The sequence below is a fragment of the Harpia harpyja genome, chromosome Z (genome assembly GCF_026419915.1).
Source record: "Harpia harpyja isolate bHarHar1 chromosome Z, bHarHar1 primary haplotype, whole genome shotgun sequence".
Lineage (NCBI taxonomy): Eukaryota > Metazoa > Chordata > Aves > Accipitriformes > Accipitridae > Harpia > Harpia harpyja.
Genome location: NC_068969.1, coordinates 105,170,916 through 105,182,967, shown reverse-complemented (window position 1 = coordinate 105,182,967; position 12,052 = coordinate 105,170,916). Strand labels below are relative to the sequence as shown.

General features: G+C 45.3%; 1 protein-coding gene across 4 annotated transcripts in view; it reads right to left on the bottom strand.

Moving 5' to 3' along the window:
- Positions 1 to 12,052, bottom strand: part of PDZD2 (PDZ domain containing 2) — a 206,897-nt gene that overhangs the window by 60,749 nt on the left and 134,096 nt on the right. For all 4 annotated transcript variants that reach the window (XM_052775629.1, XM_052775630.1, XM_052775631.1 and 1 more), the window contains one exon: positions 9,630 to 10,032. In XM_052775629.1, the coding sequence (XP_052631589.1) occupies positions 9,630 to 10,032 (403 nt within the window). The remainder of the gene's footprint in view (positions 1 to 9,629; positions 10,033 to 12,052) is intronic.

Genomic DNA, 12,052 nt, shown 5'->3' with positions numbered 1-12,052 from the left:
GTGACACAATAAATCTGCACACGTGCACCCACAGCTCTCAGTGCAAAAGCATCTTGTGCCTTTTAAAGCACACAGATGTGCTGATGCCAGTCCAGTCAGCTATCTCAAACTCCAGACGTCCTCAGCAAGGACAGAGAGAGAGGCACTACCAGCTCCTGTCGCAGCCAGGGACTAGGTGATACCCAGGCTCTGGTCACGCTTAAGGAGACCAACCTATATCCCTTAACCAATGGCAGGTCACAATAACACAGCTCAGCACTTGAGAAACCCCCCATGAGATAACACGGGCTGAATACCTGTATATGACAATCCAGAAAATTCCACGCAATTCACATGAGATTCGGCCAAGATGGACACTCAGAAAGACATCTGTGCTTGCTTTCAGAGTGTCAAAGGAGTAAGAAGCCAGAATTGCCCTTTAGAGATTTGTTCCCCATCTCCCGGGCGCAAATGTTAACTCTGCTCAGATCCACCCCATGGACTTTGCTTGTAAACCCAGAGCAGCAGCAGACCCGCCTACGCAGAGGGACTGTGCATATTCCTCTCAATGGAAGGGTTTCACGGACTTGACGGACCAACATTTTTCTCAGAAGAGGAGATGAGACTGGGTCATTTCTTGAGTCCCTTCCAGACCTATATTTTTTTACTTCCCTCACATAGCAAGCAGAAACACAAATGGTCAAGTCAGGCTGCAGTAGGGCTAATGGCTAATTTTTGTTCTCTGCAGTTCCATCACTTTTAGGTGACTCAACTTTCCTCCTAACTTGGCTCTTTCAAGCAGGCAGCCCTTTGGACCAGATTTTTCCACTTGAAGCTGATCAACTTCAAAGTGCCTAAGCTACAAATAATTAAAATGTTTTAAAGACAGTATGAATATTCTACTTGGATTAATCGCAAGCAAAAAAATGGGTCATCTTATGTAACAGACCGCAAGTGAGAATAGAGAATACAGCTGGCAGCTTCAAGTGGGTCCCTGCAGGCCATCTTTCTCCACCGTGAAGCCATTGTACATCAGGCAGCCTCTGTGCAGAGCGAGCCTACATCTGGAATAAACTAGCGTGCTACAGATCAGAAAGGAAGTACGCTGCCAGCGCAACGTGGGGAAGCTCGCCTTCTGCCTGCTCCAAGTGCATACCATCAAACGCTCGATTTCATAAGCACATCATTAATAAAACAAAAAGGAACGTTTTTCCTCTGAGTGTTGAGGAAAATAAATAAATAAATAAATAAAAGACATCGGAGCCGTTCTTCCCCCCTTTTCTTTCACCAGCTAATTGCAGGGGAGTTTAAAGGGGTTTGACTGATTTTGACTGCGCCCTGTTCAAGAAGCTGCAAATCTATATATACAAAGCAAAAATTGCTTTGAAATCTTGTATTAAAGAAAAGCTTGGCAGGAGCAAGGTGTAAACAAATGGAAAACAGAAACGCAGTAAGTAGTTAAAAAGCCAGACAGTAAAATGGAAAATGTAAAATAGTTGTCTACAAAAAAGCACTTTCTGTCACAGCAGCAATTCAGCAGAACCTGGTGTAAATATGTAACAATTTTTAAATAAAAACAGAGATAAGCCCTGATGAGAATACCAATAACCAGGCAAGGTCTGTACGCACACACTGACTGCCACGGGCCCCAACACAGCCCACGGTATGTCTCCCTCCCTCGGCATTTCAACGTCGATTTTTACTGTCTGTCTGCAGGGACTGGTTCCCACTTACAAACTTCACAGGTTTTCCCCCATAGGAACAGCAGAAGCAAACAGTGAGCTCTTCCTCACTGGCCATGAAGCTGTCTTGGAAATGTGACACTCAAGAAAAAGTTCTAAGTTTCATGAATTAAAAAAAGTGACTTCAAAAGGCTTCATAGGAGCTGGCAGCCAACATGCTGATCACACACAGCTGAAAACCAGCACGGAACCAGTGCAAAGTCTCCCAAACAGCAATGCACCACATTCAGACCAGCATATAAGCAATTGCCTTCAAGGAACGACCACTGTAGCATCCTCCTCTATGGGAACAGGGAGTCTACTGGGAATGCCATACCAGCACACCACTGCCCAGCATCCTTCACTGATGTGGGATAAATTAAAAGCACTGCTCCCAGTTGCCTGCCCCACCTTGGGTCAAATCATGCCTCCTCCCACTATTCCCATTCCCCAGCAGGCAGGTGGGAGAGACGGATCAGTAGCTGGAGAATTAACTTGCATGATCACATACCAGGTGAGTACATCAAACGCATCAATCTCAAGACACAGTCAAAAGCCACCACTCTTCACATCACAGGTATTAGTGTGAATGACTCAGCACCAGAAAATCATGCCAAAATCTGATTTTTGCAGATTCTTAACAAAGCAATTATTTCATTAGTGGATAATGAGTATATTTTTTATCTGATCTTAACCAGGTTATTTTTAAGGCTGATCTGACAGCAGGAGTCCTGCTTTCATCTGCTACCTTGGGTTTTGTTTTCATTGTTGTACAAGCAAACTAAACAACTCCAAGACAAATCAAAAGCAGGGGAAAAGAAGTCTAAATTCCTTTATCAATAAATTATTCCAGGACAGGAGTTCTTTGTCCGTTCCTACTGCCTATGAAAGTTTCTTAGCACCGAGCCACTGAAGCCTTTGGCTTCTACCTCTGGATGATGCAAGCCATTCAAGTGGGTGTCTCCTACACCACTTGAAAGAGAAGAAAAAAACCCCAAACCCAAGTAGCCCTTCATATGAATTACACAGTGTTGACCATGTGAACTTTAAATGCCCTCAAGATAAGTAGGAGCCAGCAGCACAGACACAACTGCAATTGCATTCAAGTGTCCACTGCTGATCTAACAAGTCCCCTTGTTTGGACAAACGGCCGCCAGACATTTGGCATCCTTGCACTGAAATGTGAGTACTTTCCTCATAAAAAGAGAAGCATCCTAGGAGATAAAGCCTGGGGAACAGTCAAAAGCAAAAACACACCCTCCCCCAAACACAAACACATAATTAAAATATACAAAACAGGCATCACAGCAGAGTGGATGAAAATTCTGTGACTTAATGCAGACTGTCCCCCAGGGATCCATCTCCTGAGACAGACTGCTTGTTGACATCATTTCCTTGGCAAGGGCTTTAAACATTTTATCAGCCATTGCAAGCACCTGAACTACATCATCACCCCTTACAAAAATCTGCTGGAGTCATTTGTCATCCTGAGCCATCACCATCTGGATTGCACCTCTCTGGGCTGCTCCCCTCTTGGCATCAATTGAAGCTTTATTGCAAGATCAGCCAAAGGATTTCTCAGCTGTCGCCGACCCTGGGGGGTTTCGGACCAGCAACTGCCCCTGGGGAGCTCAGGCTTTTAAGGGTTATGAGGTGTTTGCATTCTCTTGAGTATCTTGCCCAGGCTCATTCTCTTCCTGGGCTATTGGGAATGGTTGGCTGGTTAGTTTGAAGTTTCTCAGAAAACACCCTTGCTGCCTGCAGTAGATTAAAGTCCATCCTGGAGTAAGTTACCACGCTCCCATGTCAGCTAAAGAGGGGTCTCTTGTGGGGAGTGGTATTACATCTGTCGGCATCAGGATCATCGGCATCCTTTGGGTTTGCTCAGTGGTTTCAGCACCCTGCCTCAAAAATTAAGTGCATGTAGCTTTATAATCACAACTAACACCTGAAACATTCCAGCACCTAAGCAAACAGCGTACTCTATTTTTAGGCACGTCCGCTTGGTTTCAAGCATTCGCACTTAATGATTAAAACATAAAATGGTGTGAACTTACATTTCAGCTAAAGCCAGTCCTTTGCATTCCAGTTGTGGGTTTGCTGTATCTTTAATACCATATGCGAAATGGAAAAAACACTTTCTGTGTAGGTGGGAAATGCTTTCATACTGGTGCTCTCACCTACGGTTTGTGATAGCTGAGCATGGCTGAGACCTCCTGTAACACAACCTCATGCATATCTGTGCTGCCTTTGGGGGTAGCTCATTTCCAAGAGTGAGGACCCTGTTTCAAGATGACACATTAAAACTAACTCATTACAACTTACCCATTACCAGACTATCTCTATGCCCAACCCTCTACTGCACCCTTGGAAAATTCAGTCCAAAAACAGAATAAAAGGACAGATTGCTATTGAAAATTAAAATCTACAGCTACCACAGCTGTAGCTATCACTTAAATCACAGCGAAGAAAGGCAAAACCTTAAGTCAGTTGAAAAAATTTGTCAGCGAGTGAGGCTTAACCCCAGAAAGTTGTGACAACAGTTGTTTTATGGCAAGGTGGAACATAACTGGCAGCAAAAAAAATTAACCGTAATTTCACTACTAGTTACATCAAAGCACTTCCTAAAACCCCAAGCAAAAGCAAGGCCATGTTTTGTCAGTGCTGTTCAGCTACAATTAAAAGACAGCCCTTGTCCGTAAGAGAGTTTACAACCCAAAACAGGCAAGAGAGATGGAAGACATGCTTATCACAGTGCACATTAAAACTTCAAGACAGTAGATAGCCCCAGGATTCATGTTAATGAAAGTTGGAAGCAAACACAACAGATAAAAAGACGTTAAGAACAGAAACAGATTCTGAGAAAGGCCTTTAGATGAGTAGAAGTGTCTACATTAAAAAACTAAAAATAGAGTTATTTATGTCTAAAACATGCATCATATAAGAGTCCCATAAAAGCCTTGACAAAACAATAATTACTGCTTAGGTTGCCAAAAAAAGTTGATGTAAAGCAACTTAACTTCAGTAGCTTCAGTGGAGTACCTTGCTCACAGCGAAGTTTTCATTTTGGTACAGCAAGTGGATGAGAAATTAGTTTTCTCCATCACGTTTAAAAAAATAGTAAAATGCTTAAAGCCAGTACATTATTTCAAGCCTCATGTTTTGATTCCTGTAACGTGCTATTAGCCTTCCTCTTCTGCTTGGCAAGATAAGGAACATTTTCCATTAATCAAAACGCAAGGTAAGGCTGGCATTTACCAGTGCTAATTGGTAAATACTGCTATAGGAAGGTTGTCAGCCTCTCCTAACTACAAAGCAAAACGCAATTCAAAAGCATTCATCCTTTCCCAAGACCAGCCATCTTAATAAGAAAGCAATAATGGGCTCAAAGAAGAGAGTTGCTGATAACATGAAACCAAGTGTCGTGCAGTTGCAGCGATACAAAAGCAAGTGCTGGCTGGCAAAGACCTGGCTGGTCTTTTACGTACACGTACGTCTGTATGCACCTGTGTACACACTCACGAGTCTGGAGAAGGTTGTGGTCTACCTAAACTGGGCTCAGTTGGTCTATGAGATAGCAAAGCTGGCCAGGCACACTGCTCTGGCAGCTACAACCCACTGCAGAGTAACTGGGGTTAACAACATGGAGCCAAGATCTTGAAGCACTACTATAACCCAGACCTCACCCAAAAACCTCTGAGGCAAGGCATTAATACCCCCTTGCCTTCCCCCCTCCCATTTTTTAATAGATGGTAGGCCAACTTCACCAGACACACCTTACAGGGCCACCAGACGCTGACTTCTTTCCATCCTGGAAAGGCATCCCACCACAGCCCCGGTGCTACAACCAACCTGGGAGACCTGGTGCACACCCGGCACTCCTCCCATGCCCCGTATTTCTCCCAATGGAGGAATGTCCAAATGCAGCGCCCAGCCCCTCTCCACCTGCCTGCCTTCACTGTTAAAGCACTTTTACTCTGTCCAGTCTCCCTTTACACGGTTTCCACTGGTGACTGCTAAATTTGGATGTGGATTTCAATCCCCTGTTAATCCAGACGCTTATACAGAAGCAAGAGGATTCAAGGGAGTTCTGGAGGTGTCTTGTTTTTTCTTTTAATGGTTGGTGTTACAAGGACATTTCAGAGCATCCTGCTAGGGCTAGAGGATGCAAAGGTGGACAGTCTGCTCTGGTACACTTCATCTGCAGCCAACCTTCTTCTGGCTTCATTGATGAAAGCCTCTTGTCATGCCAGTGAGATCTGAATAGTCATTTTTAAAAACTATGCTCCCACCCCTCACACTTATAACCCGTGGTCCTTGCAACCCTCACAATCCTACTTCTGAACCCTGCCCATGCCAGCTGCACCTGGCCACCTCTGGGCACTCCTTAGGGGTTGAACAGCTAAGGAAGTGGTCCATAGCTCTTCCAAAAACACCATGATACAGAAACTGAGAACAAAACTGAGGGATTCTGTCCTACCGGTAAACACAGTAAAACCACAAAATTGATATATTGTGAGGAAACCTCACAGTTTCCTTATCATTTTTCAGCTGACTCCAGCAGCCCCTCCCCATACTCCTCTTTCATCTGTGTCTTTATAATTACTAGCCTACAAAACTCCGCCCTGTCTCAGGCCGCTGAATAAAAGAAGTAAACTTTGATTTCTGTATTTAAGCTCCCCAATCTTCCCAGGATGTGACGGATCATTACTCCGGCTCAGAGACTGCCTGGTCTTAAATCACTGCCCATGACTCCCACTGCAGCCAGCCTGGGTCCTCCCCAAGGTCAGGTCTGGTTCCCAGACCTTTGAGATCTTCCTGCCAGGCAGATACAGCCTTGCTGCTTTGAATCCCCACATTTTAAAGGGCATTTAGGTTCACCCTAAAAATATTGCAGCATAACTTAACCACCTGTAAACATTAAATGCTGCCTGCTAATTGACAGGTACAATATTTACTGAGGGTTACATACCAGCAAACAGCCTGGCAGATTTGTTTACACATAGCGATAGCAATGCCAAGTGCGCAGGAGAGACAGACCAAGATCTGGGAGATGAAAGCAAGCCTGAAGAAGGGGACTGACACACGCACACAAACCAGTAACACAGGAATCTCCTGGCAGGTTCACTTGACAAACAGTATTCGTCTTGCCGCTTGTTTCACGACTCAGCATTGGTTTTATTAGCAGCATGCAGCAATAAAACAGGAGAACAACCCCACACTCGTGGGAGAGGAGGTACCGTGAAAGCAAATGACACTGAAGACACGTGAATGCCTCAAAAGCACTCCCAGCACAACATCCCCAAGGCATCGGCCGTGAGCTGGCCGCTGGGTTCAGTACAGCAGTGGCTAAGACACGCAGATTTGACTCAACGTCTTCTCCAGTTTTCATTACAACAACTTCAAACTAACTTTCTGCAGGGAGAAAAAACATATTTTCCCGGACTCCATATTGCAATTTCTGTAATGCTCCAACCCGCGTCCTGGGGCAGAGGAGGGGGAAGGAGAGGTAGGGAGGACCAGGGTGGTGGGGAGGACCAGGGTGGTCCTCCTGCAGCCGCGCCGGTCACCGAGAGCTTCTGGAAGCCTCTACTCCCACCTGCAGCCGATCTCCAGCCCACCGCAGGCTGGCTCTCATCCTCTCAAAGCGAATATAGTGCTCCCCAAAGGTGTAGGGCTGACAGCCCTGGATATTCAATTAGTCTATGCATGGAAGAGACAGCAAGCGCGGGGCAGGCAGCGGGGATGGAGCCGCCTTCCCGGTGGAGAGGGTGCCCTGCCAATGCACCCTGTCCCTGCTCGGGAGGAGATAACTCCTCCCGCTGCTGCGAGAGCTTTGGCTCATGCTTTGAAGCCTGGAAGGAGGCTGCAACTTCTGACATGATGTCCTGGATGCTGTTTTCAAAAGGCTCTGACATGACTGGATCTCATATGCCTGAGTGCCAGGTCACGCTTTGAAAATGGAGCTGGAAGTGAGATTTGAGGCTCCCAAGTGTCTTTATTCCTTGCCTTTTTTTTAAACAGGACTCAAATAATTTTGAAAATTTTATTCACTGTCACTATTCAACACTTACTAAGAAACTGAATTAAGCCACTCACTACTCCAAAAGCAGCTACCCCACAGATGCGGAAGTGATGGGTGTCTATAGGCCCCCTTCGTCTTTAAAAAACAAAGGATGAGCAAGGCATGCTATTCAGGCTCCAGCTGTTCACATTTCTCCTCATTCAGACGTCAGGAAAATGTAATTAATACTGACACACAGAGAGGTCATATTTCTAAGCAAAATATTAAAGGCGGGGGGCGGATTAAAAGAAAGAGAGAGAGAAGCAATTTTACTAAACAACTGTGCCTCCCAACAGGCTCCATGACAGATACACCACAACTGAACAGATGATAGCTCTTAAATTTCCAGTGACTCAACTACTCTTTTACGTTTACAAAGCCACCTTGTATGTGCTTTGCATTAAAAATGTATTTATTGCTCACATTGATACTTGTATGTTCTGAATGTAACAATCTACTTCTCAGACCAAAATGACTTAAAACATCAAGGTAACTCTAGCACCAGATGGCTCTGGATCAAGAGTTTCTCGTGTTTATATATATATATATATATATATGTATATTGGCTTTCCACTTCCTCAAAACAAACTCTGATCATCTTCATTTGTAACATGTGTTTAATTAGACAGCCTCAGAATAGATTCAAGAAGTTTTTATATGGACCAGAGCTTTAAAAATGCTGAAGGATTTATTTATTTATTTTCAAACTTTTAATGTTTTCTTTCAGAAAGACTGCAATTAGGAGGCTTGCAAAAACAGTACACAAACACCCTCCCCTTCCTGTTGCACCATGAAATCCAACATGTCTCACTGATGGGAAAAGCAGGTTTTCTCAATTAAGCTTCTTTAAGACCAGCATTTTTCAAAACTGGTTTTAGCCCCTCCAATGTAGTTCAAGTTAAATTAGTTTAAGTTCACAACCACCATCACCACCACCCTGCAGTAGTATTGGGGAGCACTAATTCAGAGGACATGTTTAAATCCATGCTTTCCTCAACAGAATTTAGTGATGAGATGTCCACTCATACTGCTCTGTTACCAGCTTTGAAGTCTTAAAACCAAAACCAGCTGCTGCTGCAAGACCCAAGCCCAACAAAGCAGCATTCATCTGTTTATACTATCGGTGTCTCTGGAAAGATTGGCAGACAGCTCTTCTGATGATAGATGCATACTGAAATTTGATCAAGGCTCAGGTTATTTTTCTCCATCCAGCAACGCTGCAATTCTAGCCAGGCAACAAACCCCAAGATCTCCATTAGGATGAAGAGAGAAGCAATGAAAGCCCCAATCCCACTGCTGTCCCAACCATTAACAAATCATCCATCTCATCAACTGAGAGCAAAATTCACAATAACTTCCATGTGGTCCCCAAACACTGGCCAAACAATTTTTGTAATACAAATAAAGGCACCGTGGTGTGGTGCATCAAAAAGGGAAGCTTCAATTCCAATGTTAACATTAACTTTAAGGTGCCGTCAGGCTCAGAGCTAAACATCAAGCCCCAAAGGACAAAATTACCATCTTCCACTGATGCCTCCTGCCCCGGTGTCATAAGGTCATCAGTTGTCTCAAAAAAAGAAATTCTGAGGCCAAGCCTGACAGGCCAGAGATATAAGGACCTTCCCCTCCATCACAGATGGAGCATGACAAGAGGTTTCTCACAATTATTATTTAACTCTCTAATCCTCTTGCCCCCCTGTTTTGGAACCCATCCCACGGCTCAGTGCCCTGACACCTTGGGTTGTCACCTGCAGGCTTAGCCAGAGGACAGAGCACTGAAACCAGGGAAACCACTTGAGAAACTCCCTTAATTTGCTTGCATGCCTGCTGCTTCCTTCTCTAGAAAAAACCAGTGCAAACATTACCTGGGCAGACTGGTCACCAATGTCTGGCATGCCGCCATCCGACAGCCGGCACCGGTATTGTCCCCCGGTGCCCTGAAGCTGCTCCTCCCCGTTGCTTTCTGCTTCGGAGGTCTCCGGCTGAGCAACCTCCACCTCCATCGGGGTGCAGTGCCCGTTCCCATGCTCCGAGCCTGGCTTTTCTTTGCTGTCCTTGCCGCCCGGTGTTCTGGTGATGACTCCAAACTTCCTGGTCCTTTTCCCATTTTGAGCGGCTCTGTCGCCGGGTTCAGGGCTGGGCTTGGCTTTGGGATCGCAGCTGTTGCTGTTGTTGCCGTTGGAGGGAGGAAGAGGGGCTTTGCGCTTGATGCGGCGCAACATGATCAGGTAGACGAAGCCGCCATTCCAGCACTGCTCGGCCAGGTAACTGCAAGGAAAGGGGATGCGCGGGGATTACCTACTACTCTCTCCGAGGTGCCCGCATCCCGCCCCGGCACCCCAACACGCTGTGCCCCATGATGTTCATGCACCTTCTCAGGCAGCCGATTACCCGGTGTGTGGATACGTCAGGACACCTCGAGGTATCAGCAAGTGCTCTCTTCCTTCAGTATTGGAGGGAAACAATACCAGGAATAATAGCAGGAATAATAACAGCCCTACCGGCCGTCCAGGCTGATCTCACTGCAGCGTAATGTAACAACTGGTAAATGCCACCAGACGGGTTCCCACCACCCCGACCTCCAGACCCGCAGCACAGCAACGTGGAAAGGTGGGGCAAGCAAAGCAAAGCAGAGAGTGTTTCCAGTGGGGCATTAAAATAAATAAATAATGTTTAAAAAAAATTAAAAATCAGGCAGGCTTCATCTGCACAGCAGCCCACAGAGCATTTGCATCTGAAATGAGCCTCCTTAGTGAAACTAATCTTCTGCTTCGGTGTACGTACATGCTCTGAAGGCCTCAGGGGAAAAAAAAAAAATCAGCCACTGGGGTAAGCAGGCGTAGTGCCAATGGCCTCAGTACAGCAAAGCATGGCACTATAAGGCATCCTGGCTCCCATAAAGGGACATGGAAAAAAGGTGGGTTTCCATTACAGCAAGTGTATTCCAATCAAAGCGAGAGCCAAGTCACCCCAGCTGTACAAGGAGCAGCCACCAGGTTCTTGTACCAGAGCAAAGCATCGCCTCCCCTCCCAAAGTCTCTGGACATGCCTTGAAGGAATTAACATTTCTGCTTCAAGCAAATACTCGGTGACCTTACAGAAACTGCACCCATTGATGCAAAAGGGGAATCTAACTTCATGTGTCTTTTGGGAAAGGATATACCTCAACTCAAATTTTTGAAATATTTGGGCTCTGAGCCAAGGGTGTAACCTACTGAGAGTACAAACAAGCTGGAATTTGTATTTAGCAGGTTTGTATGTGCCCTTTCACACTAATTTAGGCCCCAAAATATATTGCCTTTCTCTACTAGTGAAAGCAGCAAGAATTTCCCAGAGCACCAAATAAGCCTCTGCTGCAGCCGCAATGAACTCTTCACTAATATGGAGCCGTTGCTGAACCTACAGCTATCGGAGACACGAAACTAGGTGTGGAGTTGAACCATACAAGGTCCTACGAGAAAATAACAACAGCACTTGTGGCTGAGAGAGGAGGAGCGACTCAGGAGCCTTCCACCATTTTTTTTCCCCTCCCTGGTGCTTGTAGGCCAATTTTCCCCTTCCCTTTCTTAAAAGTTATTTGGCTTTAAATACAAATCTTCAAACTTATTCCTGTATAGAGGTGACTTAATGGCAAAACAGGAAAAGTCGCTATGATAACCCCTGAAGCAAACTTCTGTACAGAGCAGTGAGGAAAGCACTCTCAATTACTCAAAGTAATCTGGACCAGCCTGGCAGTGGCTGGAAATAACCTGATGGGTGTGTGTTTCTGTCGAGGGACATGAGCTGATAGTTTCAGTCCACTTCTTCCCAAAGCTTAGATGTCCCCCACAGACAACGCTGGCATTCAAATCACTTATATTTAATTAGGAAGACCGATGCCCAAATGAATACAGCAACTACATAACCTTAAAAGCAACCCTGGAGCAATAGAGGGGAAGGACAAGTATGTTGACTGTGGCAAATTTCCCCAATGAATATAAACTGGACTCCAACTCCCTGGACAGTCCACTCAGCAGTTTTTACCAGGTAAGTATTTTTTCTTCTTCTTTTTTAACATTAAGGATATTTAAATAAAGCCCTAGAACCATCTTTTTCAAAACGGCTGAAAGCAGACAGCCAATGAGCCCTGCTGGTTGGAAAGTCTCTGCAGCCAAGGTCAGCTGTCTGGGCAGCCACGAAGTGACACTTGGCTCAGGGAGGCACCCAAGGCTGGCAGGACCTGAAGGGTTACCCTAAAAAAAATTCCAGAACTAAGATGGAAGTATTTTTGATTATCAAGTTAAAAGAA